Source organism: Equus caballus, chromosome 16 (assembly GCF_041296265.1).
Source record: "Equus caballus isolate H_3958 breed thoroughbred chromosome 16, TB-T2T, whole genome shotgun sequence".
NCBI classification, from domain to species: domain Eukaryota; kingdom Metazoa; phylum Chordata; class Mammalia; order Perissodactyla; family Equidae; genus Equus; species Equus caballus.
The window spans coordinates 19,442,696-19,468,865 of record NC_091699.1 but is presented as its reverse complement, the minus strand read 5'-3'; the positions used below and the strand labels follow the sequence as shown (position 1 = coordinate 19,468,865).

The window sequence follows — 26,170 nt, the reverse complement described above, 5'->3', positions numbered from 1 at the left end:
TTTCCCTGAGATTGTCTATTTTGAGCTTTCTCAAATTGCAGCCCACTGAATGTAAACTTGGACTGCGAGTGCCTCCTTAAATCACGGTGGAGATGCTGCCTTCTCCTCCCCTCAAAGTCACGCTGCACATCAGTGCACAAAAACAAGCAGCAGCCTTGCCCTGAAGGAATGTGTCTGACCTTCTGTAACCCACTGTGTTCCAAACTCAGCGCCACCAAGCCTTTTGCCACACGCCACATGCTTACATCCTGGAGGAACTGGGCCGGGCCAGCAGAACGACCCCAGAGCATATACAACTCCCCTGTGCCCCAACCTAGTCTACTTTATGTCAGAGTTTCCATCTGAGTCTCTCTCCCTCTCCCATCCCATCTGTAGGCTCCTTGAAGGTTACGATGGGGCCTCCTTCTCTTCATATTATACAAGGGTTTCTCAGTCTCAGCACTATTGACATTTTGGACCGACTAATTCTTTGTTGTGGAGGGGGCTATCCTGTGTATTGTAGGATGTTTAGTGGCATCCCTGACTTCTAGCTTATAGAAGCTGGTAGCCCCCCATTGTGACAATCCAAAGAGTCTCCAGATGTTGGCAGATGCCCCCTGGGAGCCAGGATTGGTGGGGAACCACTAACGTAGACCATCAAGGCATGCCCCTGCTAGCCCCCAAATCAATATTTGTGCTATATGATTAAATGTGTCAACCTCCTGAGTTTAGAGGAGAAAGTAGGGTTCCTTCGGGCTTGCCTGGCTATGGAGCTCTCAGACAACAGCTGTGCCATCTCCCTGCATAGGCCTGCCCCGTCCCCCCGGTAGGTCCTGACATTGCTCACTTTACTTAACAAGCTCTTAAACTGCATGCACACGTTAGAGCATCTGAGACACAGCACGCTTACAGTGACAAGCCAGAAGGGAGGAGCACAATTTTCCTCTCCCACCATGGAACTCTCTGGATTTCTAAACCTTAACAACATGATGCTAAGCAGCCAAACACTCTTGTTTTTAATTGTCAGAGAGAAGTGTCAGGCTTTCAAGTGAATTTGAAGCTTCCCCAGGATGCTGTTCCTTCTCCCGGCCTCACAAGAATGGCTTGCCAGTGAACATCGATCTCTCCAGCCCCGGGACTTTTCTAAGCTTATTACCTTCCCCCTGGGTCCTGTCCACCAGTTTCTTGAATACAATTTCCAGCTGTATTCTAACTTAAGTATGAGTGCTAAAGAGTTTAAAAGTTGCAGAAGCTCCAAGACTCATAAATCTTGGGAGACAATTTCAATAATTCTTTAGACAGGGGTCAGCACACTTTTTTTGTAAAGGGCCAGATAGTGGATATTTTAGATTTTGCAGGCCACATGGTCTCTGTTGCAATTCCTCAAGTCTGCCATTGTAGCCCAAAAGCAGCCACGGACAATATGTAAATGAATGGGCATGGCTGTGTTCCAATAAAACTTTATTTACAGCAGCAAGTTGTGGGCCGTGTTCAGCCAGGTCTTTGTCACCACAACCACCATGAGGAAAGATGTATTGCTCTCTTTACCAGCAAAAGGCGTATCCCACGTTCCCTACAGACAGACAGACAGACTGATGGAAAGACTGGAGCCTTCCAGATGCAGCTCCCAGTCGCAAAGGCCTTTTGGTCTGAGGTTACCATTTGTCTGCCGCTAATGTTTCAAGCTACTAAAGTCAAACTTTGAGTCTGTTTTCAAAAAGGTAGATGCTGCCAGCGGGAGCCTCTGCCTCTCTTTTCTGCATCTCATTTGTCCTGATCCCCTGTCCCCCCCAGGAAAATATGCAAGTCATGCAAATGCAGCCAAGAGGACCACTGCCTGAGCTCCGACCTGGAAGACGATCGGAAAATTGGCCGCTTGCTGATGGACTCAAAGTACTCCACCCTCACGGCCCGGGTGAAAGGCGGGGACGGCATCCGGATTTACAAGAGGAATCGGATGATCATGACTAATCCCATTGCCACGGGGAAAGATCCCACCTTTGACACCATCACCTACGAGTGGGCTCCCCCTGGAGTCACCCAGAAACTGGTAAGACGGCTTCCTCCAACCAAGCGGTTGTTTTCCTACCCTTGTAAATATTAGCCATGCCACAAGTTCCTGAATTTCAAAGACAAGGTAAGAAGAGGGCAGGGTTACACAAATGGTGGGAATGGCTATGGTTTGGAACCTGCTGTAGCCTATGTCATCTTGAAGTGAACACTGAGTGGGCCTCAGTTGTCCTCATCTATGAAGTGGGTAGAGGTGTTGATATGAATTCTGAGGGCCTTTCCAGCTCTAGTACGGGGCTGTCCATGGTGCTTTTTGGGCTCCCCACTTCTGAGCAGAGGATGGTTTATCATTCAGGACTCTCAGAGTGCTTATCTTCATCTGTAAGATGTTCATTTTCCCTCAAAGTGGCCTGGGATGTGCTCTTCCCGAGCCCATGGAAGAGCAGAGAAACAGCCTTCGATTCAACAGCTGAAGCTTCTTGGGCTTAGAAGGGGGAACCAAACTGGCTTTACACAACTCTGGGGAAGAGGCACCCAGAGAACAACAAGGCCCAGGGAGAACAAGGGACTTGCACAAGGTCCCACGCTGCCTGCCCACTTACAAGGACCCATAAGAAGTCCCCATGCACAGGCCTCCCCCAGACGATTAAATCAGAAGGTCTGGATTGTGGGATCAGAATTACCAGCTCATTTACATGAGTATTTAAATGACTCTCCAGGTCATGCCACATGCAGCCACCTCCAACACCCAGTGGAACAGACCAGTGTTCCTCAAATTTCAGCCGGCATGCAGGTCATCTGGAGAGTTTGCAGAAGTGCATCCAGGGGGCTTAGGCCGGTCCTGAGATTCTGCACTCCTGACAAGCTCCCAGGTGATGCCTATGCTGCGGGCCCCCAGCCACACCTGGAGCAGCAAGGGCCTAGCTGACTTCTACAGGTCAATGAGAGAAAAGAAGCCCCACAATTTTAGAGATGCAAGCCTGGCATCTCATTCATCCCTCCTGGGAGAAAAGGGGAGCTGTTGGAGTCCTGCGTGGTCCTGTCCCCACAGGCTCCTCCCACGGCTCCCACTGCGCCCCCTCACTCAGCACCTTATGGCGCACTGACCTTCCTCCTTCCTGCTCGGGAACACACTAAGCTCTTGCCCTTCTCAGGGACTCTGCACTTGCTGTTCCCTTTACATGACGTGTTTTTTGCCTGCTCTTTTTGTGGCTGGGTCCTTCTGACAGGCAATTCTCTAACTGCCCCACCTGCGGTGGATGCCACCATCCTCTTGGTACATTATCCTCTCTCTCTCAGTTCTCCCTTGTTTCTTTAGAAGCTTATCTCAAGCTGCACCTGTCTTGTGTGTCTTTGCTTAGTTGTCATCTCTCTCCCACGCTGGAGTGAAGGGAGGCCTGCGAGGGTGGGTGCCATGCCCATCCTGGGCACCGCCCTCTCCAGCACCTCACGCTGTGCAGGGCCCGCCGTCGGCCTGATGAGTATTTGTGCTACATCACCCTCCAGGCCAGGGACACTCCATGTGTGGTTTGTGGACTGGCGCCGCTCCGCAAAATCCTTGTGACTGGTCCACAATGAGAGGTGCAGAAACTGAGAATAAATGTTGGGACGGTTTTGCAGCGATTGTCATGCAAGCGTGCGATCAGAGCACTCCCCCATTGAACAGAGTTCCACGGCAGTCAGACTCAGGTGGAAGTCTGTGGCATGAGCTGTGTTCTTTTCACATGTAGTGAGCCCACAGATGCTTCTGCCAGAGGGGGAAAACCCAACCAACCAAACCTTGGTCCTTCCCCACAGGGAGTTTGAGCAGCACAGTTCTAAGCCGTAGCCTAAGAACGGGAAAATCCCTTCTAGAGAAAGTGAAGAGAGGCAAAGCTTTGTTTGTAAGCTGTACTTTTTGAAAAGCGTATTTTCAAAGAAGCCTTCGGCATTCCTGAGCTCAGCCGCCCTGTGAGGTAGGAATTATTTCACGTGTCAGGAAACGCAGAATGGTTCATTGGCCTTCGCCGGTTGGAGGGGCGAGGCAGGGGCCGATCCCGGCCGCAGAGGGTGGCATTGAACAACAGCAGTGCCGGGACGTGCTGGGTGGCTCCGAGCGCGGGTCTGTCTCCAGCGCCCAGGTCTGGGGAAGCCATCAACTGGGTCTCCAAGATGTCAGTGGAAACTAAAGCAAGCAGCTCGTAAAAAAGGCCAGCTGTGGGCGTTGGGACCTGGCTGGTGAAAACCCCAAACGCTTCAGCCCCAGACTAATCAGAGGGAGGCATCGTCAGGCCGTGATTAATGCTGCCTCATAAAACCGCACGGTATAAAGGCCCCTCTGTCTGCCCTGCGTCTGGCCTGCCCGAGCAAGTCACCATCCTGAGATCCAACAGCTCGCCCTTGCTACTCACCTTCCTGACTTTTTCTTTTAATTACTAACTGATCAGGACTGATTGTATTTTGGAAATGGGACTGAATCTTGCTATCTGTCATCATTCCCAACCAGAATGTAAGCCAGAGAAATTCTTAAGCCTTTAAAGACTGGTCACGATAACCCGAATTGCTAATGTTTATTGAGTACTAACTATGTGCCAGGCACTCTGCTAAGTGCTCTCCATGCACGATGTCATCTGGTTTTCCAACACTGTTAGGGACATACTCCTATTACCCCCATCTACAGAGAGGGAAATTGAGGCTCAGAGAGGCGATGCTGTGAGCCAGATGTCCCACAGCTGATTTAAATGGCAGAGCCTGGTCATGAACTCAGGCCCTTCTCTACCAAGCCAGGCCAGGGAAACCGGGCAGGTGGGAGTAAAGGGAGGAAGAAGCAGGTGTCTTGGGTTAGCATTTTTAGGGACGGCTTCCAAAAATAGGGATGCGCTTGAGCAGGTCTTTGAGAGCTAGCCAGGATTTGGGGGGAGGCAAGAAGGAGACGAAGGGAACCAGGCTCCGTTGAGCATTTTGCATTTGTATCTCAGCAACACTCCGCCCCTCCCTATGTGCTGAAGGCCGTACAGCCCCATCTTACACGGAAGCAAACAGGTCTTTGAGAAGCCTACGTAGGTGGCACTCACTTGTGCCTCACCTCTGTTCCCGCACCTGTGGCGGACAGTGCTGACCAGTCAGTGCTGTCCCCTTGAGCCTCATCGGGCCGCTGAATCCTTCCCAACACAGCGCTCCAGGTGGCCACCCTTGACCAGGATTGATATGTAAGATGAAGCCCGTTTGCTGTCCTTGTCTGGTGGCTGGAGAAGACTCAGAAAGAGCAGAATCAGGATTGGGTCTCCTGATTCCAGAGTCTCTCTGAGTTCTACTGCCCAACCCTGGAAATCGAGCACCTTTCCCTTCCACTTTTTTCTCTGCACTTCTGATCCCCCTCCTGATAAAACCCGATTCCAGGAACCCCTTCCCCCAAGATGTCCCAGCCACACAGCAAAGCACCAAATGCCTCAGAAAGGTCCTCATGGAAAAATTAAAACCTAAACCTATCGTTTCAGCTGGTCTGAGCAAAGGCCTCTTGCTAAAGGCTTTGGGAACATGACCTTAGTCAGCTTCCTGGAGAGAGATCTGGGAGATTCTCTGACAGGCTCCTAGCAGCACAGACAGCGGACCCAACCCTGTCTCCCCATCATCCCCTTCCCAAGTCCATGCCAATCGATAGTGACTGTCTGAAGGGCTATGTGGAGATGGATTCTGAGACCATCAGGGTTGACTAGTAATGTCTGCCACAGATGTGTGGCTAGGGAGTGGTGGCAGGAGTCTCAGGCCAGCCAGGCAAGGCCAGCCATCACAAAACACACATCAGTGGCAGCTGGATGCTGTGGCCTCGAAAATGCAAAGGCAGAGCCGGCACCCAGCTTGGGCTTTGAGCCGCAGCAAGAACACTGGGTCCCTGGGAAGGAAAACTCCCTGTCTGCAGGGCCCCAGCCAGGAATCCAGTTCTCTGCAGGCCACAGACACCCACAGCCAGGACAGAGCCGTGAAAGGACACTGTGCACACAGGGATCAACAGTCAGCTGGCTGGCAAGGCCCCCGATCTAGGACTTGTGCCACGGCGTGTATTTGTAAAGCTGATCAGGGAGCGGTACAGGTCCTTGAAGGCCAGAACCACAGACGTATCCAGGGACTGGGGAATCCTGGCGCCAGGCAATACTTACACAGCCCCCTCACCCTGAAATGATGACAAAAGGAAACTCTCCCAGAGATGCTGGGACATTTTTGTCTCTTTGCAAATCATCCATCTTCCAGAGAGGTAGTATAGAAGGGGTTGAGACCCAAGCTGCTGAGTTCAAAGCTTTCTCTACCACATACTAGCTGTGTGACCTTCAGGAGGTTACTTAACTTCTCTGTGCCCCAGTTTCCCAAGGGGTAATATTAGTACCTTCCCCTTAGGGGTGTTGTGAGAATTAAATGGGTTAATGAACGTCAAGCACTGGGAAGAGTGCCTGGAACATAATAAGCACCACGTAAGTGTCAGCTATTCCTGCCATTGCATAAACCACTCAACCTGGGGGAGTCAGCACCCTTCACAGAAGAAGAGGTGACTCTCCCAGGAGCTGAATCAGCCATGCCACTGGGGCTGCTTCAACACTCGGAGTGAGTGACATGTTGGCCAGGTCTGGATGTCCATTCTGACGGAGTGAGCAAAGCTCTCGTTTCTGCTTCTCCAAAATCCTTTCTTAGATCCTGGGAGCGGGGCCGGCCCCAGGCAAGAAATAAGAAGGGCTGGGGTGGGTATTTGCCCCCACAGCTGTCCCCTAACCCATCCCCCTAGGGCCCTGTGCCCTGGCCCAGCCTCTTGGCTGTTGGGTTGCTGCATCCTTGATCCTCTGATGGTCACATCCCTTCCCCCACCCACTGTCCCCAGAGAGGCCCTGACTCACGGATGTCCTGCTTCAGACTCACCCGCAGGACCTGTAAAACTGCGCACCTCTAGGCCTTTCAAACTCCTAACTTAGAGTCTGGGGCTGGGCCCTCGGAGCTCCTTCACAAGGTCGCCAAGTGATTCTTAGGCACCATAAAGTTCCAGACTAGGTTCTGGAGACCTCCCTGTCCGGCATGTTTGTGCTGGAACCCACCTGCAGGTTCCTGCTGATCAGGAGAAGCACCACAGCCGCACTGGTCTTCCCAAGACAGAGTCCAGGATAGGCCCTTCCCAAACGTGGAGTCAGCTGTGTGGCTCCCTGGGAATTCTCATTCTTCCAAGTGTTGGGTGAAGGATAGTGGCCTCTTTGGCCAACCAGAAGCCATCCCGTCCTTGGCCCCTTTCCAGGCTGTAGACTCTGGCGAGTGCTGCCACTCTTCTCTCTCCTAGATGAGGTGAGGATCGAGTGAGGGTGCCACAGACTTCTCACAAAGCTCAAGACCCTAACGACCATGCATCTCCCCTGAACTTCGCAGATAGGACACTGAGGCCCAGAGGGTCAGGTACCTTCTCAGTCTTATGCAGAGAGCAGCAGCAGGGCTGGGGCTAGAAACTCAAATTTCCTGACACCCCAGGACTCGGTCCACCTCCCAGGCCATGTCCTGGATCTGAGAAAGTATCTTGAAAAGTCTTAGGGACCCTGCAGATGAACAGGGATTGACAGGGTATGCTGCGAGCCCACCATACCAGAAGGTGTCCCCAGGATCCAGGGCAGAGCCACCAAGGGGACATCCACGGCCACCCCTCAATTTGAGTCCCGCAGGAACCCAGGTCACCTGTCTCTTCCGTTTCTTAAAAGTCTCTTTATCCAGAATTCATTTATTGTGAAACTCAGCAAATACCAGGCCCTGGCCTAGAAGGCCCCCCAGGTTCCTCACTCCTGCTCCCTAAAATCAGGCAATAATTGGGGCTGTTCATTATGAATTGCAGTATGGATTTCCACGTTGATTAACACAGTTTCAAGATGAGTCCAGCCCCAAGTGATGCGATGTGGGCAGGCGGGTTCGAAGAAGGTAAATATGGCAGCAGCCATCCGAGCAGTGGGAATCAGACAGCCTAGTGGGGGTGTCAGGGTCACGGTCAAGGTCAGACGCAGAACTGGAGAACAGTAGTGGAGGATAAACAATTTGCCTTTCTCTTTTTCTCATGCTGTGTGGCCTTGACCTTTGTCTCCCCCTAAACTCCCCATCCCTGGGACTCAACCAAGTATAAGATTTTTGTTCATTAAAAAAAAAAGCCAAATTGAACAGTTATCTATGGATGTATTAATATTCAGATGGTTACTGGTCATATGGATGTGGAAATGTTACTGACTCGAGACCTTGTCGATTCGATTAGAAGGTGCCTTTGCATGTTTTTAAATTAATAAACCATGAAATACCTTCTGCCCATAATGCTTTAATTATACTTTTCTAAGAAAAGCAATTTTAAACTAGATTGACTTTTTTTTTTAATTAGGAGCACTGCCATGAGGTAAATGAAGTAAAAATATTGTTTTGAAGGAAACAAAATCCATGTTGCAAAGCCAGCAAAAATCTAAAATGAACATCTGCTTAAATTACACCATTCTCATCAAGAACATGAATCTGTGACCACAACTTGGGGAGAGCGACAGCTTATTTAGGCCTCTCTTGGGTGTTGACCAAAATTCACAACATTTCTTCCTGGAGAACCCTTGGGTTCTGCAAAAACCTGAAGAAGCTGAAATTGTTCACCAATTCCATAGCTCACCAATTCTCAGCTCTCTGCTTGAGAATCACGGTTGGTTTATCTCCCCCTCCTAGGGCCTGCAGTACATGGATCTCATCCCAAAGGAGAAGCAGCCGGTGACAGGCACCGAGGGCGCCCATTACCGCCGCCGCCAGCTCATGCGCCAGCTCCCCATCTACGATCAGGACCCCTCGCGCTGCCGCGGACTTTTGGAGAATGAGTTGAAACTGATGGAAGAGTTTGTCAAGCAATATAAGAGCGAGGCCCTCGGCGTGGGAGAGGTGGCCCTTCCCGGGCAGGGCGGCCTGCCCAAGGAGGAAGGGAAGCAGCAGGAAAAACCAGAGGGCACAGAGACCGCTGCCCCCACCGCCAACGGCAGCATCGCAGACCCATCCAAAGAATACGTGAGTCTCTCCCATATCTCGGGGTCTGGCTGAAACCACCCAGGGCTGGGGCTGCCTGGTCAGAGCCCCGTCCATGCATTCTCCCATGCATTCATACCTCCAGCAGCTATGTGGTGCTCATTTACTCTGTGCCAGGTACAGTCCCATGGAAAATAGTACAAGGTCACAGCCAACCAAACCGTCGCAGCTTAGAGAAACGGCGTCTAAGCTTGCTTGGGGGAGAGGGTGGGCTTGGAGGAGATGCTGAGGCCCAAGCTGGCCTCTGAAGAATAACTGGGGTCAGCTGGGCCTTCACGCTTTGCAGGGAGGCCTGTGCCGCCTTGAAGAGGTGAGCATGTGCCAAAAAGGCCCCAAGTTCCAGAGTGCACAATGGAATCAGAGGATTGAACCAAGTCCCATGGGGCTGAAAGTGTGGTGAGCTCGGGGGAGGGGGCACAAGGCTGGTGAGGTCGGCAGGGCAGCTTCCTGGAGAGTCGTGCCACCCGCCCATCCATTAGCCTGTACTGTCTGCCCCGCCCCAGAAGCCAAACAAGCAGAGGACACTGTCCCCACATTGGAGAGTGCCATGGACTTAGGACTTTACTGTGAGGGCAGGGGGAGCTGCGGCAGGCTTTCGGTGGGAGGTATCATGGGATCCAAGCTGTGCTTCCGAGAAAGTTTCCTCTAGTAGGAGCGTGGAAGATGCGCTGTGCGGGCTTGAGCCACTGGAGGCTGAGACAACACAAGGGAAGCCGCCATCTGGGAGGGGAGAGCCTCCTGGATGGGTTTGTCTTGCTCAGCCCCTCAGGAGGTGAAAGGACTCGCCTGAGGCTGATGCCACGTGGCGCTGCTGTTTGCCAGGCTTCATGGCCCCCAGCTCCTCCTCTACCTTTTGCTCCCCAACCCTCCATCAGCCAGGTGGCCTCAGTTGCCTCTATTTGACATTGGAGATAAAGGTCTCAATACACAGAGTCCTTAAGCAAATTACCTGTCTTCCTGGGAAGAGACTGGCAGTCCCCACCATGAGCCAGACATCCCGGGGAAATGCCAGCCCAAACAGTGCTGTCGCTACATCGAGAGAGGGCTAGGATCTTTCTTCTCTGCGGTGACTCAAACTTGGTCCCCAAAACTGTGTCCTGCATCTCCGACCCCCATCTCGTTGGCGTGTTCATTTGGGATTGCCATCCAATGAACTATGACCTCACACTGTTTTATCTGAGAACTGAGACCAAAGAACAAAACTTATTTTCTCTACCATGAATTTGGTGATGATGTTGAAGAGACGCATTTCTCAGGAAGAATACCTGTCCTAGGGACTTAAAAAGAAACTAGATCCAGTTACCATGTTTTATAAACTAGTCTCCTGCCCAACCCTGACCTCTGTCCACCCTCAAATTAGCCACCTGTCCTTGAGGAATAAACATGATGTGATTCCGACTTGGAGGGAGACCTCTTTAAGTCCTTGTGACATTTCCAGTTGCCGTTCCCAAAAGAGATGTGCTGATCTGAGAACGTATTTTATCCTTGACTCAGCCCCACGTGTTCGTTCAGGGTGGAAGTGGGGCAGAGCAGCCTGAGGTCCCAGGTCCTTGTCTACAGTCCACTTTAGGAAATAGTTGTGACGCTTTGGAAGCCTTTAAACAAGACCAGACAGTAAGTGGCAAATCCTAGTCAGAAAATAAGGTAAGAATCCAAAGGCAGCCAATGTTGGTTGGCCCAGGCTGACGAGAGAAGACACTTCTCCCTCCTACCCTAACCGCAATCTCAGTGTGATAACTAAAGATGTAATAAGTGGATTCATGTCTGTCACCCCCTCTAGATGGTGAGCTCTTGTCTTGTTCAACTCTGTATCTGTAGCTGCTGTCATCAATACAGACAGTAGATGTTCAATAAGTATGTGATGCATGAATGAATAAATGAATGTTTGAATTAAATTGAACCTCGAAAGATGGGGGCAGTTTGGATGGCCATTTGCCCAGGAGGATGGTGAGATCCCAAGTTCACATTTATTAGGCATCTGCTCTGTGCCAAGTGCTGCGTTCCCTCTTTTGGGGTCCTTGTTTAATTCACACAGTGCCTGGTGGGGTGAATTTCACCAGCCGCATTTTACCGGTGAGGAATGGGAGATTCAGAGAGAATAGGTTACTTTTCCGAGGTCCCACAGTTTCTAAGGGGCAGAACCTGGATCCGATACTCTTTCCGCTATGTGATGCTGAGTTATAAAACCCTTCTGGTTATCTGTTCCAGGAAGAAAGAGGCATGAGTGTTCTTGTTTAACTCCCTTTCGTCTCCTTGAAGCCAGGGAGCAAACCCTGTAAAGATAGCTGGATAGCCTGGACCACCCGCCCCCAGCAGCCCCGCCGTGAGGTGTGGATGTGAGCCACGCTCCCTGACCTCCTCTGCCTTACCCCCATGAGGGGCCACGTTAGGTGGATGTGGGTGCCAGCCACTCTGCGCCCTGTGCTCCTCTTGTTTCTCATAAACGGGCAGCGTAGGACAGAGACCAGAGCCAAGTGTCAGACACGAAGCCTGACATTGGGTCCCCTGGGGAGGACGATGAGAAGTGGTCAGGGCATTCAACTGGAGAGCCCAGATATGGGAGGAGACGTAGGACTCAGCCTGACACTGCAAATCCAAACGGGGACTTATGAAAGGAGGGACACGTGAAACATATTATACTGGAACCATATTGGTACCATCGCTGTTCATCATCTGAATAGTGATCATTATTACTGTTGTCAGCAGCTACCGTTTAGGGCTTTCTTTGGACCTAGGACAGCATTAAGTACCAGAGGGTCTGACTTAAAGCTCCCAACCACCGAACAGCGTGAAGAAAGGCTGTGGGATTCAAACCAACCTCAGTCAGCCCCCAAGCCTGTGCTCTTTCCTACTTCCCAAAGCTCACTCCTCAGAAAGCTAACCGATCCTATGCCGTAAAAGGGTCATTTGGCCGCGGAAGTTTGGGAAACATTAGAGTGAATGAAACTGGGTGGGTTTCTTTCTGGCTGGACTTCTCTGAGCCTTTAGTTAGAGATAAAGCAGTGATTCTCAAACTAAAATCACCCGCAAGTCTGGTCCAACTCCAGAGGGCTGGGTCCCGCCCCAGAGCTCCCGACTTAGTGGTGCAGGTGGGGCCTGAGAATCTGCATTTCTCGTGGGTCCCAGGTTGATGCTGACGCTGGTCTGGGGGCCACACTTGGAGAGCCACTGCTAAAGAGTGTTAAAAATTATTTCGTATATAAGCTCAGCAAAATTGAATCCCCCATTTGGTCTATGGTGAGGGTCCCAGAGATGATAACACGGGCACTTTCTAGATTTGGCCTCCTGGCTGAGGGAGTCCAGCTTTGAGAACGCCACCCAGCACTCTCGCATTCCTTGCATGGTCCATGGCAAGTTCTGGAAGCACAGGCACAGAATGTAACACACTGCTTTATACCCTGCCCCACGCCCCACCAGCCCTGTCCCTGGCCACGCTGCATCCAGCAGTCGGAGGCCATGAGCCCCCACTTGTCTCTGCTGCGCTCAGCCGACGCTGTAGGACGGTTCTCCTGTGAGATCACTTGGCCCCATCGCACTGCTGTGAGCCTGTTACTGCGACGTCCTGCCTCAGAGACCAGGGTCGGGCTGCTGAGCCTCCCCCACGGGCCCTCCACCTCACCGTCCTCAGAGGAAGAGGTTATCCTTCGAGACCAGAGGAGCATTATGGCCAAAAGCCTTTTCCAAATTGCCTGTGTGGAAGTCCCACCCATGGGCTGAGTTTTGAGTGAAACCAGAGAGTGGCAGGAGAGCCAGACTGCGGGAACAGCGCCATCTGAGCCCGACCCGTCCTTGTGGCTGGGGCTGTCCCGTTACACAGATCCGAGTAAAGTTTGAAGATCTGTATCCCACCCCCAGCTTTTCAAGCTCCAGGTCCCACTGACAGTGCAGGGCAACCTAAAGTTAGCCGGGGCACATCCAAGAAAGGAACACGCGCCCAGCTTCGAGCATCCTCTCAAGGCATCATTATTACACCGAGGTTAGGAGAGGCGGATGCCATGGGAAATGCCTTCAGAGAAATCCCTCTTCAGGAGGAAACACTATGGCATAGAAATCCCAGGTCCCAGCTCACCCACTGTCACGCCGAAGCGTGCCCTTTAAATCAGTGAGGCCGATCCCCAAACCTAAGGATTTTGCTTCCTTTCTCCGTCACTTGCCCCACTGTGTGTGTGGGGCGGGAGACAAGCTGGGAACAGGGAAGAGGGGAGGGAGCTGTTACTGCACAGCAGGCTCGTTCGTCTCCTTGAAGCCCCGAAGGAGAGAGGTCGGGTTGTTATTACCCATTTCACAGATGCGGAACCGGAGGCACAAAGAGGTTAAGCGGCTTGCTGATGAGAGGGGGAGCTGGGGTTCCATCCCAGGTCCTTCTGCGTCCCCCATCATGTGGAGTCCGAGTGGTGCTGGGCTGGGGCCCAGGCAGGGCGGGTATGGCTCTAGGGCGTGTGCGTTTCCCTTTGCTGGGGTGAGCGGTAGTGTTTGGGCCCAGCCCAGTGAAGAATCTGGGGGCCTTTTGTCTGCCTGCCAAGAGCAAAGGAAGGACTTCCTACCCCACCCCAATCCCACCCACTGTGGGTTCCCGTCGGTCCTGGGAGCTTCTAAGGTTTCCATGGCCAGGGAGCTGCCGCCTCCGGCAACCTGGACCATTTCATGCCAGAATGGTGAAGCCCCCTGTCTGCTCTCCAGGCCTGCTGCTCCCCAGCTCTCCCACCTGGATGGAACCCATGGGTGCCTGCACTGTGCCGGCAATGACCTTAATGCTCTGATTGTTAACAGCTCCGCCAAACCATTTCCCTGCATTTACAGAGCTTACTGGGTATTTTCTCAGAAATCAAATCTACAGATTTCCTGGGCATGTCATTTTGCCCAGGCATTTCCGCCCTTCCCTACACCCCAAACTTGTAACTGAAGAAAGGGGAAGCAAAGCCAGAACATAGCATTTAATATAATCTCCACCCTTTAGTATTTATCACTCCTGCCAGGAGCCACCCCCCACCCCCTTTTTCAGTCCAAGCCATGGCACCAAACAGAGTGACTGGAAGGAGGAATAGATGGAGAGAAGTCAGGACATTCCTTGAAGTCGTAAAGATTTGTTAATTTAGTCCCAAATTACAGTGTGGACCCCCTGCCGCACCCCCCCCAAGAAAGCACAGAGGAGGGACTGGAGGCCTGGGTCCCCACCCTTCCGCTGAGGTCTGCCTCTCAGATGGAAACTTACAGCAGCTGGCGGCTCAGCCTGACTCCAGCCCCAACAAGGGACATATTTGTGGGCAAAGGACTTCCAAATCTTTGTCCAAGCAGATGTTCGGCTGTGGGCTTGGCAGGCTGGCTTTCCTGCCAGCCCCTCTCTGGGGCTTCAAAGCCACCACCCCACCCCCATGCCTCGCGCCCATCAGAGCTGGAGGACAGAGAAGCAGCCCCGAAAAATCTCCATGGTTACCAGGCTTCTCAACATCTGCCTTCCTCCTTTATGGTGGAGATATTTTAATGATATTGAAGGAGATTCTTGTTTTTCCATAGAAAATTCCCTTTGTCCCACTTTTTATGCTATAAATACTTTTCCATGTTGCCACATAAGCTTCACAAGCATCCTTTTTTTTTTTTTTTTTTTCTGGAGTGGGCTGCATAATATTCCATTGACTAAAACAGGGGTTGGCAAACTTTTTCTGTAAAAGGAAAAGAGTGAATATTTTAGGCTTTGTGAGCCGTATGGTCTCCGTCACAGCTACTCGCCTCTGTCCTTGTAGCATGAACGCAGTCATGGACAGTATCTAAACAGATGACCGTGGCTGTGTTCCAATAAAGCTTTATTTACAAACACGGTCAGCGGGCTGGATCTGGCCCATGGGTGCAGTTTGCTGACCCCAGAGCCAGAGGAACCTAAAAAATAGTTTTCGCTTTTTACAAATCACTTAGGTTTTATCCAATTTTATTTTGCTATTATAGGTTAATGGATTATGGTGGTGATGACAATGATGTCACCTGCCACTCACTGACTACCTAGGCTCTGCCAGGGGCCCCACATTGTTATTTTATTTAATCCTAAGAATTATCCCACAAGGCATATTATTCCCCTTTTTATAGACTAGGACATTAAGAGAAGTTCTTAGAAAAGCTAAAAAGTGCTTTCAAACTTTAGGTCCGAACTATCAGTGGATAGTAAATTGATTTATTGAATAACAACCAGAATTTTAAAAAATTGGAAAATAAAAGTACTTCAGGGGTAGTAAATATTTTTCTGGGAAATTTTGTCTCAGGGGTGTGTGTGTGAGTATGTGTGTGTTTGTGGACTGGATCAGGCCATAAAATGTATTTTCTGTTCTGGATCACAGACCAAAAAACACAAGCAAGCACAGAGTTGAGGACATTGGTCGTTAGCTGGTGAGTGGTTAAGGCAGAACTGGAACTCAGGCCTGCCTCACCCCAGGCCCCACAGCGACTCCAAATAAGAGAAGCTCCCGTTGCCAGAGCCCCCCCACCCCCACCCCACCCCGCTCGCGGCGCCGTGGGAGGCCGTGACAGCAGACGTGACCATGTAGACGGCATTTCCCGACTCGGCGGTGTCCTTTTGCAGAAAGTCAGGCCTTGCCACACACTGGTCAAAGCTAGATTCGAGAACACCCCAGGCCGATGTTCTCTCTTACATGGGGAGGATTTATGAAGCTTCCTGGCTTCCTCTTCCCCCTTCAGCAGATACCCAGGGAGGGAGTTTCAATTAGAAATGCCTACTATTTTGCCTCGCTTGGCAGAGAGCCCCATATTCAACACCCTGCCCCAAGAAGATATGTGAGGCGAAGTGGTTGGCCAACAAAAGTGACCACCATGCGTAAAGCATCTCCCATGAGCCTGGGCCTGCCACTTGTTTCAGATGAGGAAACTGAGGCTCAGAGAGGTCCAAGGGCTCACCAGTGATGAAGCTGTGTACAGACCTCATTCCAAAGCCCGTGACCCTAACCTTTGCCTCCCAGCCTGCCCTTTCTGCATCGTAAGGAGCCTCAAGAAGGTGACAGTGTGGGGGCACAGAACACAGGAGGTTAAGAATGCCAGAAATGACACTGGGCTAGAAAAGAAAAGAGGAAAAAAAAAACCTCCAGGATATATGAGGCTGTAAAGCAAAAATGGTGAATAATCACCATAAGAGGAAATGGGGAGATGCTGTTTATAAATAAATTGTTGAGTATTTGTGTTGGAACGAGCCCAGTGCCTAAATTCAAGGCCCTTGTGTTAATATTTACTGTATTGTAATAGTGAGCTTTTCATAAGGCTCTCTGGGTTTAGACTAGGTAGGCCTTGGGATAAGAGCCTTCCAGAAGAGAACCGCATGATTGGGAGAGAACTCCTGGCAACTCCGGTGGAGAGATTATTGCTGGTTTACAGGATGCTCCATATCTGCCGATCCTGCTCTGAAGGCCAACATGGCTCCATCCTTAGAGACAGTTTTTTGACCTTGTCATCCTTGGCCACTGTCCTTAATCTGCTGTTGCCTAAAACACTTTCTGTCTTGGTTACTTCCATTTCAGAAGTCTTAATCCTTCTGCGCGCCCACGTGGGATGTTCCCGTTAACTAGTGCGGCACATCCAACCACCCCAAGATGCAGCAGCTTAAAACAGCAACATCTGCTTGGCTCACAAACCGGCAGTCTGGGCCGGGCTCAGCCGGAGAGCTTGTCTCTGTCCCTGTGCATGGGGCACCATTCGGAGCAGCTCGCAGGCTGGGGGCTGGAATCTTCTGAAGCTCCTTCACTTGCACGTCTGGCCTTGATGCTGGGAAGATACTAACAGCTGGGGCTGGACCCAGAGGGGCTCTTTGGGCCCCTTCTAATATCTCTATGCATCGTCTCCACACGAAGGCCTCAGGACTCCCAGGTGTCCCAAGGTGTGCATACAAGAGAGCCCGGTGGAGGCTGTGTTGCCTGTTCTGATCCACCTCGAGAATCTGCAGCGTCCCTCCACCACAGTCTGCCCTACAGAAGTGAGTCATTGAGGCAGGACCATACATGTCCAACAATAATTCCAACAATCATTTCCACTCAGCATGACAGGAAACCGCAGCCCCGCAGGGTCGCAGCTTTCGAGGCAGCTCAGTCTGAAATGGTCCTGCTCTTTCCCAAAGCGGATGTGTACAGGTCTCAAAGGCCCAGAGTGCAGCCTATTCAAACTCTTTCATGTAGGCCCTTTTAATTAAGAATCTCTCACCATTTGAACAGGGACGGGGCAAACTTCACTGGCACAGGGAGAAATGTCACCTGTGTTCTGCCTGTGAAAGGTCGGTGCCACGCGTCCTCCCCTGGGGTGAAGAGAGTCTGCCAACTAGGTTATGTGGCGAGTGGTGGAAACCTTCTCTCGCGTGAGCTCTGATTTTAGATAGTTGGGAGTATGAATAAGAACCAACGGATATGCTGGTGAGAAATGTTCTCTGGGCCTTTTACCACAGTCCCGGAGGACTTCTTGACGACACTGTCTCCTTCCCTGGGGAAGTAGCCTGAGAGTGACTACATTGGGCTTTCTTAAAAATAGTCTAGAATTTAAGCATCCCAGGAATTCAAATTGGCTTTTGCTGAAACTGAACTGAACTGATGAGGTCATTTTTGCTGAGCTTATATATAAGGTCATTTTTAAACACTCTGACAGTGATTTTCAAAGAGTGGTCCCCTGGCTACCCCAGCATCCCCCGGGAGCTTGCAAATTCCCGTGCCCCAGGCCGCACCTTCTGAATCCGCACTGGGCTGAGGGGAGATACAGCGATCTGCTCGCAAGCCCTCCAGGAGATGCTGGGGTAGGCTCGACTCTGAGAGCCACTGGCTCAGAGCGGGTGGGGTTGGAGAGAGGGGAGCTGCCCGCCAAGCCCAAGCCTTAGTATAGCCCAGTCGGGTGGCCATGGAGGATGAAACTCGCGCGACTCGGTTCTCAGGCCAGCACGGACCGAGAGAACAGAGATGGAAAAACAGAGAACGATGAGAAGAATCACCTCCTGCCAGTCGACACGCTCGGGGTGCTATGGAACTGAACCCCAGGCCTCCCAATCAAAAGCAAATCCTGCCTTCAACATGTCTTTGTCATCTTGGGAAAGTGACTTAACTCCTCTGAGCCTCAGGTTTCTCATCTATAAGGAGAGGTGGAGGTAGGAATAAAAGGAGATTTTAGCTAATCATTATTGAGCCCTTAGAAAGGCCATTAATTCCATTGTCTCATTTAATCCATACAACAAACCTGCGATGTTGTTATTATTAGTAATATTGTTAGTATCCCCATTTAACAGGTGAAAAAACTAAGGCACAGAGAGGTTAGGTAACTTGCCCAAGGTCACACGGCTAGCCCCCCTTCTCAACCATTTGCTGCAATTTAGAAACTGTAAACCTGAATACCAAGGATTGTGGTAGGAAAACAAGTTTGTACAGAGAAAGGCAGGGCCAAGATCAAAGGACCCAGCAGGCTGGGCATTTTGACTCTTGGTTGCCAGCCTGTCCCTGGAGGCTGAGGGGCCACCAGGCTGACAGAGCCAGGACACTGTCTGATTTCTCATCCTTTGAGATGGCAGGGAAAGGGGCACTGAAAATAGCTCAGAGGCCAGAAGAGGAAATTGGTTCCTGACACATGTTGACAGGGTTCAATACGCAGACATCTTGTTTTCATGAAGTGGCAGTGACCCTGTTTGCTTAAAAAAGGGCTGGCTACTGGGTGTAATGAGGCCACGAGCCAGGGGTGCTGGGGACACGATGAGGAAAGAGACAGTCGTCTGAGAGGCACTGGACAGAGCGCTTTCAGACGGGTGAAATGTTAGGACCAAGCTCTATGAGCACGAATCTCTCTTCCTTCCTCCATGCTGCCGCCAGCTTTGTCTCCCTACAGTGCAAACCTGAGCACAGCATCCTAGCCTCGAGAACAAGTAATTGCCCCCCATCACCCCCAGAGTGAAGTCCCAACCCGTAACCTGGGTGCAAAGCCACCCATGCTCACCCCTAAACTGGCTTTCTCCTTTTTTTCTTTTGAAAGTTATGCTTTTGTGTGTGTGTGTGTGTGTGTGAGGAAGATTGGCCCTGAGCTAACACCTGTTGCCAATCTTCCTCTTTTTTTTTCTCCCCAAAGCCCCAGAACATAGTTGTATATCCTAGTTGTACGATTTTTTAGTTCTTCATGGGACGCCACCTCAGCGTGGCTTGATGAGCAGTGCTAAGTCCACGCCCAGGATCCAAACCTGTGAACCCCGGGGCTGCCAAAGCAGAGCATGTGAACGTAACCACTACACCACCGGGCTGGCCTCTAACGTGGCTTTCTGACTTCACATCCCTCTCATTCTGTGGGTCACGAGTACCGCCGATGCTCCCCAGACACATCCAAGTGCACTGGTATCCCTCTCTCTTTCCCCGCTTCCACCACCTGGAAATTTGGAGTGGCGAGCCCCACTGATGTATCATGGTGATGCCCGGCTAGGTGTGGTGGCTCAACAGTAAGTCCTTCTGTGTGGGAGGAAAAGGGCTGGAAATTTCATTCAGTGAGATTTAGAAAGCAGACAGACAGAAAACTCACTTGGTACTCACACAGCCTTTGCCAAATGGTTTACACTTCCCGGCTTTGCTAAAGAGATGGTGAAAACACACGAATGCAAGTCATCACTGACTTTGGGTTTAGATCCTGTGATGAATTCCAGGCGAGCTGGGACTCAGTCATGTGCAGAGGAACGGGGTTTTCATTTTGGGGAAGGGCTCACCCCATTCGTTCTGTGGGCATCACTGAAACCACACATCTAGCGTGTTCTAAGGAACGTCGTCAGGCAGTCAGGGTCAGTTCACCAAACACATTCCTTACCTGGGCATCCATTCAACAACTGCTGTGCTTAGGGACCAGCATCAGTACATGGACATTCTTTGTCATTTGGTTTTCTTTCCCTAATTTTCATCATTTTAATGTCTATTTCCTCCCTATATACAAGAGTATACTAAGTCTGTAATTAAAGTATATCAATTAAGGACACTAAGTGTTTAGGCTTTTAACATATGCCTACTCATCTTTACATGGCAGAACAATAAATATTTCTGTTTTGGCTGACATAGAACTGGAGCTCAGTAAGAGGGAGTTCTCATCTAGGGCCGGGGTCAGCAGGCATTTGCTGTCGAGAGCCAGGTGGTAAATATTTTAGGTATTGTGGGCCAAGGGCTGAAATCAGTGATATCATGTAGGTACTTTTTGTAACAAGAGAGAAAACAGATTTCCACAAATTTTTGGTTTTTGAAATTCAAAATAAAATAGTAGAATTCAGCACAGGTTCTCGTAATACAGCTTGTGTAGGTCGGCTCAGGCTGCAATAACAATCCCACAGACGGGGCAGCCTCAAGAACAGACGCCTAGTCTCTCACAGCTCTGGAGGCTGGAAGTCCAAGATGAGGGTGCTGGCAGGGTTGGTTTCGGGTGAGGCCCCTCCTCTTGGCGTGTAGACGGCCGCCTCCCTGTGTCCTCACGCAGCCTCTCCTCTGTGCACACACAGTGGGAGGGAGGGCGAGAAAGAGACAGAGACAGAGAGAGAGCGAGAGATCTCAAGTCTCTCTTCTTCTTTTAAGGACATGGACCCTATAGGATCAGGGCCCCATTCTGGGGCCTCGTTTAACCTTAACTACCCCCTTAAAGGCCCTATTTCCAGATACAGTCATGTTGGGGGTTAGGGCTTCAACATATCAATTGGGGGGCGGGGAGGGGCCACAATTCAGTCCATAACTCAGGTCTACTAATGAGAAAAATGGAATACTTTTGTGGGAGAAAACATGTCACTTAATTGGACTTCAACTGTGAAATCCGTTCTTGGGTTTTACAATCCTGCTGGGTCCTCAAGAAAGGTGGCGGCCGGGTTTGGCCACAGCCCTGGTTTGCTGACACCTGATTGGAGGGCCACAGTGGATAGGAGAAAGGACCTTGGCTTTGGGGCCAGGCTTGGCCCATGTTCAAATCCCAGCTTTGCCTCCTGTGAGCTGTGCACTACTGCGCCATCACTGGATCTCTCTGAATCTCGGTTTTGCCGTGTCTGGGGGGAAATAACGATTTCCCTAAAAGGGAGATCACTCCAGAAGAGGAAATAACTCTCTAGGGTTTCTGTAAGGGGTATTAGTAATGAGTGCAGAATCCTGAGACAGTGCTGCCCTAAGGGAATGATAGCCATTGTCATTGTCGTCATCATCACCATCATCATCATCAGAGTTTTGAGGAGAGGAGGTAACTCCAGAATGACTCAAGAGAGTTTGTGGGTTGAGTCTGTACCTTGGGTTGGATGTGATGAGAATGTCACTTTACCTCTGCTTTTCCTCCCAACGTAATCGTGATAGAAATAGCAGACAAATCCCAGCTGAGGGACATTGGACACAATACTTGGCCAGTCCTCCTCAGAACTGTCAAGGTCATCAAAAACAAGGAAAGTGTGAGAAATTGTCACAGCCAGGAGGAGCCTAAGGGGACAGGATGACTAAATGCGATGTGGTGTCCTGGATGGGGTTCTAGAACAGAAAAAGGACATTAGGTAAAATCTGAGACCATCTGAATAAAGTTTGGATGTTAGTCAATAATAACTATCAATGTTGTTAATTAATTGTGACAAATGTTCCAGAGTAATATAAGAAGTTGAGGAGAGAGGAAACTGGGTGTGGGGTATATGGGAACCCTGTACTATCTTGACAATCTTTCTGTAAATCTAAAATTTAAAATTTATTACAAAACAATCACACGTGGGTAAAAATCCATACACGGTGCAAGGCGGACGACGGGTTTTCATGTAACAAGGATGAAAGGCTGATTGACACAGTTTCAGATTCCACGGTAACTAACTTTTGAGAAACTACCGCTTGTCGCACTTTGATGTATCGAGGAAGGATAACCACGGTTGTCTGGAAAGGCTATTAAAACACTCCTCCCTTCCTTGTCCAACTTCCCATCAGTGTGAGGCCAGGTCTTCTTCATACATTTCAAAGCAAACAATACAATGCAGAAGACGACAGCAAAGCAGCTCCGAGGTCCCGCCGTCCTCTGTCGAGCCGGTCGTTACAGAGACGTGCAAAAGTGTAGAACGGTGCCACGCTTCTCACGAAGCTTTTCTGTTTTGGAAGATATAGTTCTTTTTGATAACAAATATTTATCTTAACATGTTATTAGTTTATTATTGTTATTTTTAAGTGAATTCATAAATATTTAGATTTTTTTCTCGGTTTTAATTTCTCTTATGGTAGATATCAATAGCTATTATCCATATGAATAAAGACTCATTAGGCTCTTAATTTTTAATAGTATAAATGGTGCCGAGACCAAAAAGCTAGCGAATCACTGTACTAAATAAGTATTTTATTCCCCACGACGACCTATTAGATGGGCATTATTATTATCTCACTTTGCAGATGAGAAAACTGAGGAACAGAGAGGGGTAGTAACTTGCTCGAGGTCACCCAGGAAGCACAGAGGCTGGAGTCGGGACTCGAACCTGTGTCCTATGCTTTCCTGACTGCTGTATCCTCGGGGTTCTCCCCACCCCTCCAGGTCTGCGAGTTCTGCAAGGGAGCGGCCCCTGCCGACAGCCCCGTGGTCTACTCGGACAGGGCGGGCTACGACAAGCAGTGGCATCCTGCCTGCTTTGTGTGCGTCAAGTGTGCCGAGCCGCTGGTGGACCTCATCTACTTCTGGAAGGACAATGCTCCCTGGTGTGGCCGCCATTACTGTGAGAGCATGCGGCCCCGCTGCTCCGGCTGTGATGAGGTAAGAGCCGATGGGCTGCACGGGGTGGGTGGGCTGCACGGGGTAGGTGGGCAGCCCCGCAGCAGGGGGAGAGGATCCAGGGGCCAAGGCGAGTGTGGCTTCGTTGATGAGGTGATCCACAGATAGGAAAACCGAGGCTCAGGGCTTGCTTCATGCTCCCAGCCTCTGTTTTCACATCCGCAAAATGAGGCGCGTATTAGTTCCCACTCATGGGGTTGTTGGGACGAATCAGACACAGAGGCCCTGTGAGTCGTACCCTGGGTGCAATGCCTGGCACTTAGTAAGGACTCAGGAGAACTTACCGGGGCGGGGAGTGGGTGGGGGCACTAGGAGGCAGGTTGCCCACGTTCAGACCTTGCCCTGTGTCTATCAGTCATGAGGTTACCTAACGCCTGGGCCTCAGTTTTGTCAGTTACCAAATGGGAAAGTTAACAGTGTCCATCCCATGGAGTTGCTCCGAGGATAGATGAGAGAGTGCGTGAAAATGCTTGGCACTGGGCCTGCCCGAGTGACTAATAAATGGGAGCTGCTGTGAGTCTGATGATCATGTAATATGATGTAATAATCTAACATCACTGTACACGTTACAATACAATAGTTAGGGATGCTGTGAAAGAGGTCAACTCTCCACCATGGGTTTAGACTAGAGGAACTCTAAGGTGTGTTAATAATGACAATAATAATGAGGATAGTAACTACTTTCTGCATGCCTTTCGTGACAGAAAACTCGCTACCTTCGTCTTTGGACCATTTGAGGGTTAGAAATGTCTTCTTGGCATTGAGCCAGAATCTGCCTCTGTCACCCTTCCACATGTTGGCCTCCATATGAAGTTCAGGCCTTTCAGTCCTCTTACCTAATAACTGATCACGCGATATTAAGAAGGAAAAGGGCTGTCAGCAGGCCCGCCCCCTCACCTCCGTTTTGTGAGGACCGCAGTGTACTCACAGTAATGACACGCCATCCTTTATTAGGCGCTTACGACGGGTCAGTAATATGCTACATACCTGTTGTATGATGTGCCATTTGTATTTCACAACAGTCCTTGAGGGAGAGACACTCATGATCTCCATTTTACATCCGAGAAAAGTGCGGCTCAGAGAGGTCAGTGGTGATCATATAGCATTGACTTTGTCTCAGTCACTATTCTAAGTACTTCCTAGGTAGTAACACATGTAGCACTCATAAAACCCGATGGAGTGGGTGGTATTTATATGCCCATTCTACAGATATGGAAACTGAGGCACAAAGCGATTAAACAAAGTCATGCAACTGGTAAGTATTTAAGTGAAAACTCATAGCTGGTTCCTGTTTGATCCCCAAAGCAGAAGGCACATTTAGCCACTGTGCTATTCTTTTCTTTCTGAGCCTCAGGGGTTCCTTACCATATGTATAACCCAGAGGGTCACTTTATTCAATGCCTAAGTGATCCTGTGGGCTCTCGCTCTGGAATACTGGCCATTGGCCACTTAGCCATCATTGGGCTGTCTTCAGCGGGGTATGTGATTCTTTCTCAAAACACAGCTGGGCTCTGGGTTTGGCCCAAAGAGTCTCACAGATGCTAGATAAGGACGGCTGCCTATGGTGGAGGATTCCTTTTACCCATCCAAGAAGCTAAGTGCAACCATGACCTTCACCAAATGCTGTGCTTACTGCCTAGGTTGTTTGTCCAATTTCTCCACTGAAGCATTTAAAGGTGAAAACAAGAATGGGGCGGGGCGGGGGTGGGGGGTGATGCACCACTATCCTTCAGCTTGTCCTCGACGCACTGTCTCCACGAGGGACAGAACCTGAGTTGTGCATTTCTTCTGTTCCCCTCCCCAGATAATATTCTCAGCAGACTACCAGCGCGTGGAAGACCTGGCCTGGCACCGAAAGCACTTCGTCTGCGAGGGCTGCGAGCAGCAACTGAGCGGCCGGGCGTACATCATCACCAAGGGCCAGCTTCTGTGCCCAACTTGCAGCAAGTCCAGACGCTCCTGAAGGGCTGCCGTCCACGGCCAGAATCCACAGGATCCCACCAAGAAGGAAAGCCCGGTGTGCTGAGGCCATCCTAAGGCTCTGATGTGACAGCCAGCAAGCAACAAAAACAGAGATTTCCCCGGGAATATACGTACACATATATTCTAGGCTGGGTGGTGGTGAATCCTTGAGGGTCAACAGTTTCAAAGCCAGAAATGTTCTGAGAAGTCTTAGGATGGAGTTATTTTGTTTTTGTTGTTGTTGTTTCCCAGCTACCAACTAAAGACACAATTGGCATCCTGCAAGGCATCTCTGGGAGGAGTTTCCCAGAATGCAATTGTGAGTGATCAAATCACATAGCTGTAGAATGTGCGTGCTTTTTTGTGAATGTGGGAGCTCCTCTGAGAGCAGGATGGGATCCCAGCGATCGTCTGTTGCCTCTTTCCAAATGGAATTTGAATTTTAAATAAAAACTTTTTTGGCATGATAAACATCAATAAAGGTTTTACAAAGTCCACAAATGCCCTGATCTAATTATTTATACCACAGCAGTGATTTCGTGGCATCCATTTAGCCCCATGACTGTGAATGCTGGCATAAGGCACTATAAATGCTAGTGTGCCTCTTCATCAATTGTGTCTCATCAGATTTCTTCGGGGAGTGTAGGTCCTGGGGGCGGAATCCCCATCCCCAGTTCCAGGTGCCCCCTGGTCGCTGATGGAAAGTGGGTGTGTTTCATGGTACCAGAAAGCAGCCTCCTGGGAACTGACGAGCTGCTGAAGGACTAGGGACCCGACTCAGCCTCCCCCAGAGCCCAGGCAGGTAATGAGTGAACCCTGCTGGGAGGGAGACCAGGTGGAGTGTTGGGGAGCAGCCAAACAGGGCCACCTACATTCAACCAATGGGTGCCACATGGGACAAGGTGACCAGTGTGGCAGACCTGAAGAAATATGGGATTTTTATGAGAAACTTCTCCATTTTTATATGTTGCCAACTGAACATTGAATGAGCCAAATAGAATAGGTCTTTGGGCCAGATTTTCCCTCTTTTTATGGCCTCTCTGAGCATTTGCAGTCCCCAAATTAGTTTCCTTTCCACAATTTCTAAGAAAAGACATCTCTTTTTCTACTGAGGATATAAAGGCGTAAAAGACATGAGTCCCAGGAGCTCAGAGCTCCATCACCAATGGCCTGCCTTCTTTCTTTAACTTCTCATCGGTTGCCAAGTTTCTTTAATTTCACCACCCAGGTTTTTTCCTCATCATCTCTTATCTACAATGCCCCATTCATGCACTTTGCAAGTTTGACCAAAGTTATTGCTATTTCCTCCCGTGATAGCTTTCTGCTTCCAGCTCCTCTCTCCAGCCAGCCTCAGTTTCCCTGTCACGTCCATCTTCTCAAAGAGAAGCTGTGGGTGTGTTGTCTTCCTCACCCACCCTCCATGGCTCCCCATTGTCTCTCAAGTTAA

The 26,170-nt window shown here is 50.2% G+C and overlaps 1 protein-coding gene across 2 annotated transcripts in view; it reads left to right on the top strand.

Annotated features, from left to right (window-relative positions):
* LMCD1 (LIM and cysteine rich domains 1) overlaps positions 1 to 25,224 on the top strand; it is a 59,710-nt gene extending 34,486 nt beyond the window's left edge. For both annotated transcript variants that reach the window (XM_001491739.7, XM_005600408.4), the window contains exons 3-6: positions 1,774 to 2,029; positions 8,677 to 9,006; positions 22,528 to 22,743; positions 24,566 to 25,224. In XM_001491739.7, the coding sequence (XP_001491789.3) occupies positions 1,774 to 2,029; positions 8,677 to 9,006; positions 22,528 to 22,743; positions 24,566 to 24,724 (961 nt within the window). In that variant the 3' untranslated portion in view covers positions 24,725 to 25,224. The remainder of the gene's footprint in view (positions 1 to 1,773; positions 2,030 to 8,676; positions 9,007 to 22,527; positions 22,744 to 24,565) is intronic.
* Positions 25,225 to 26,170: the final 946 nt, after the last annotated feature.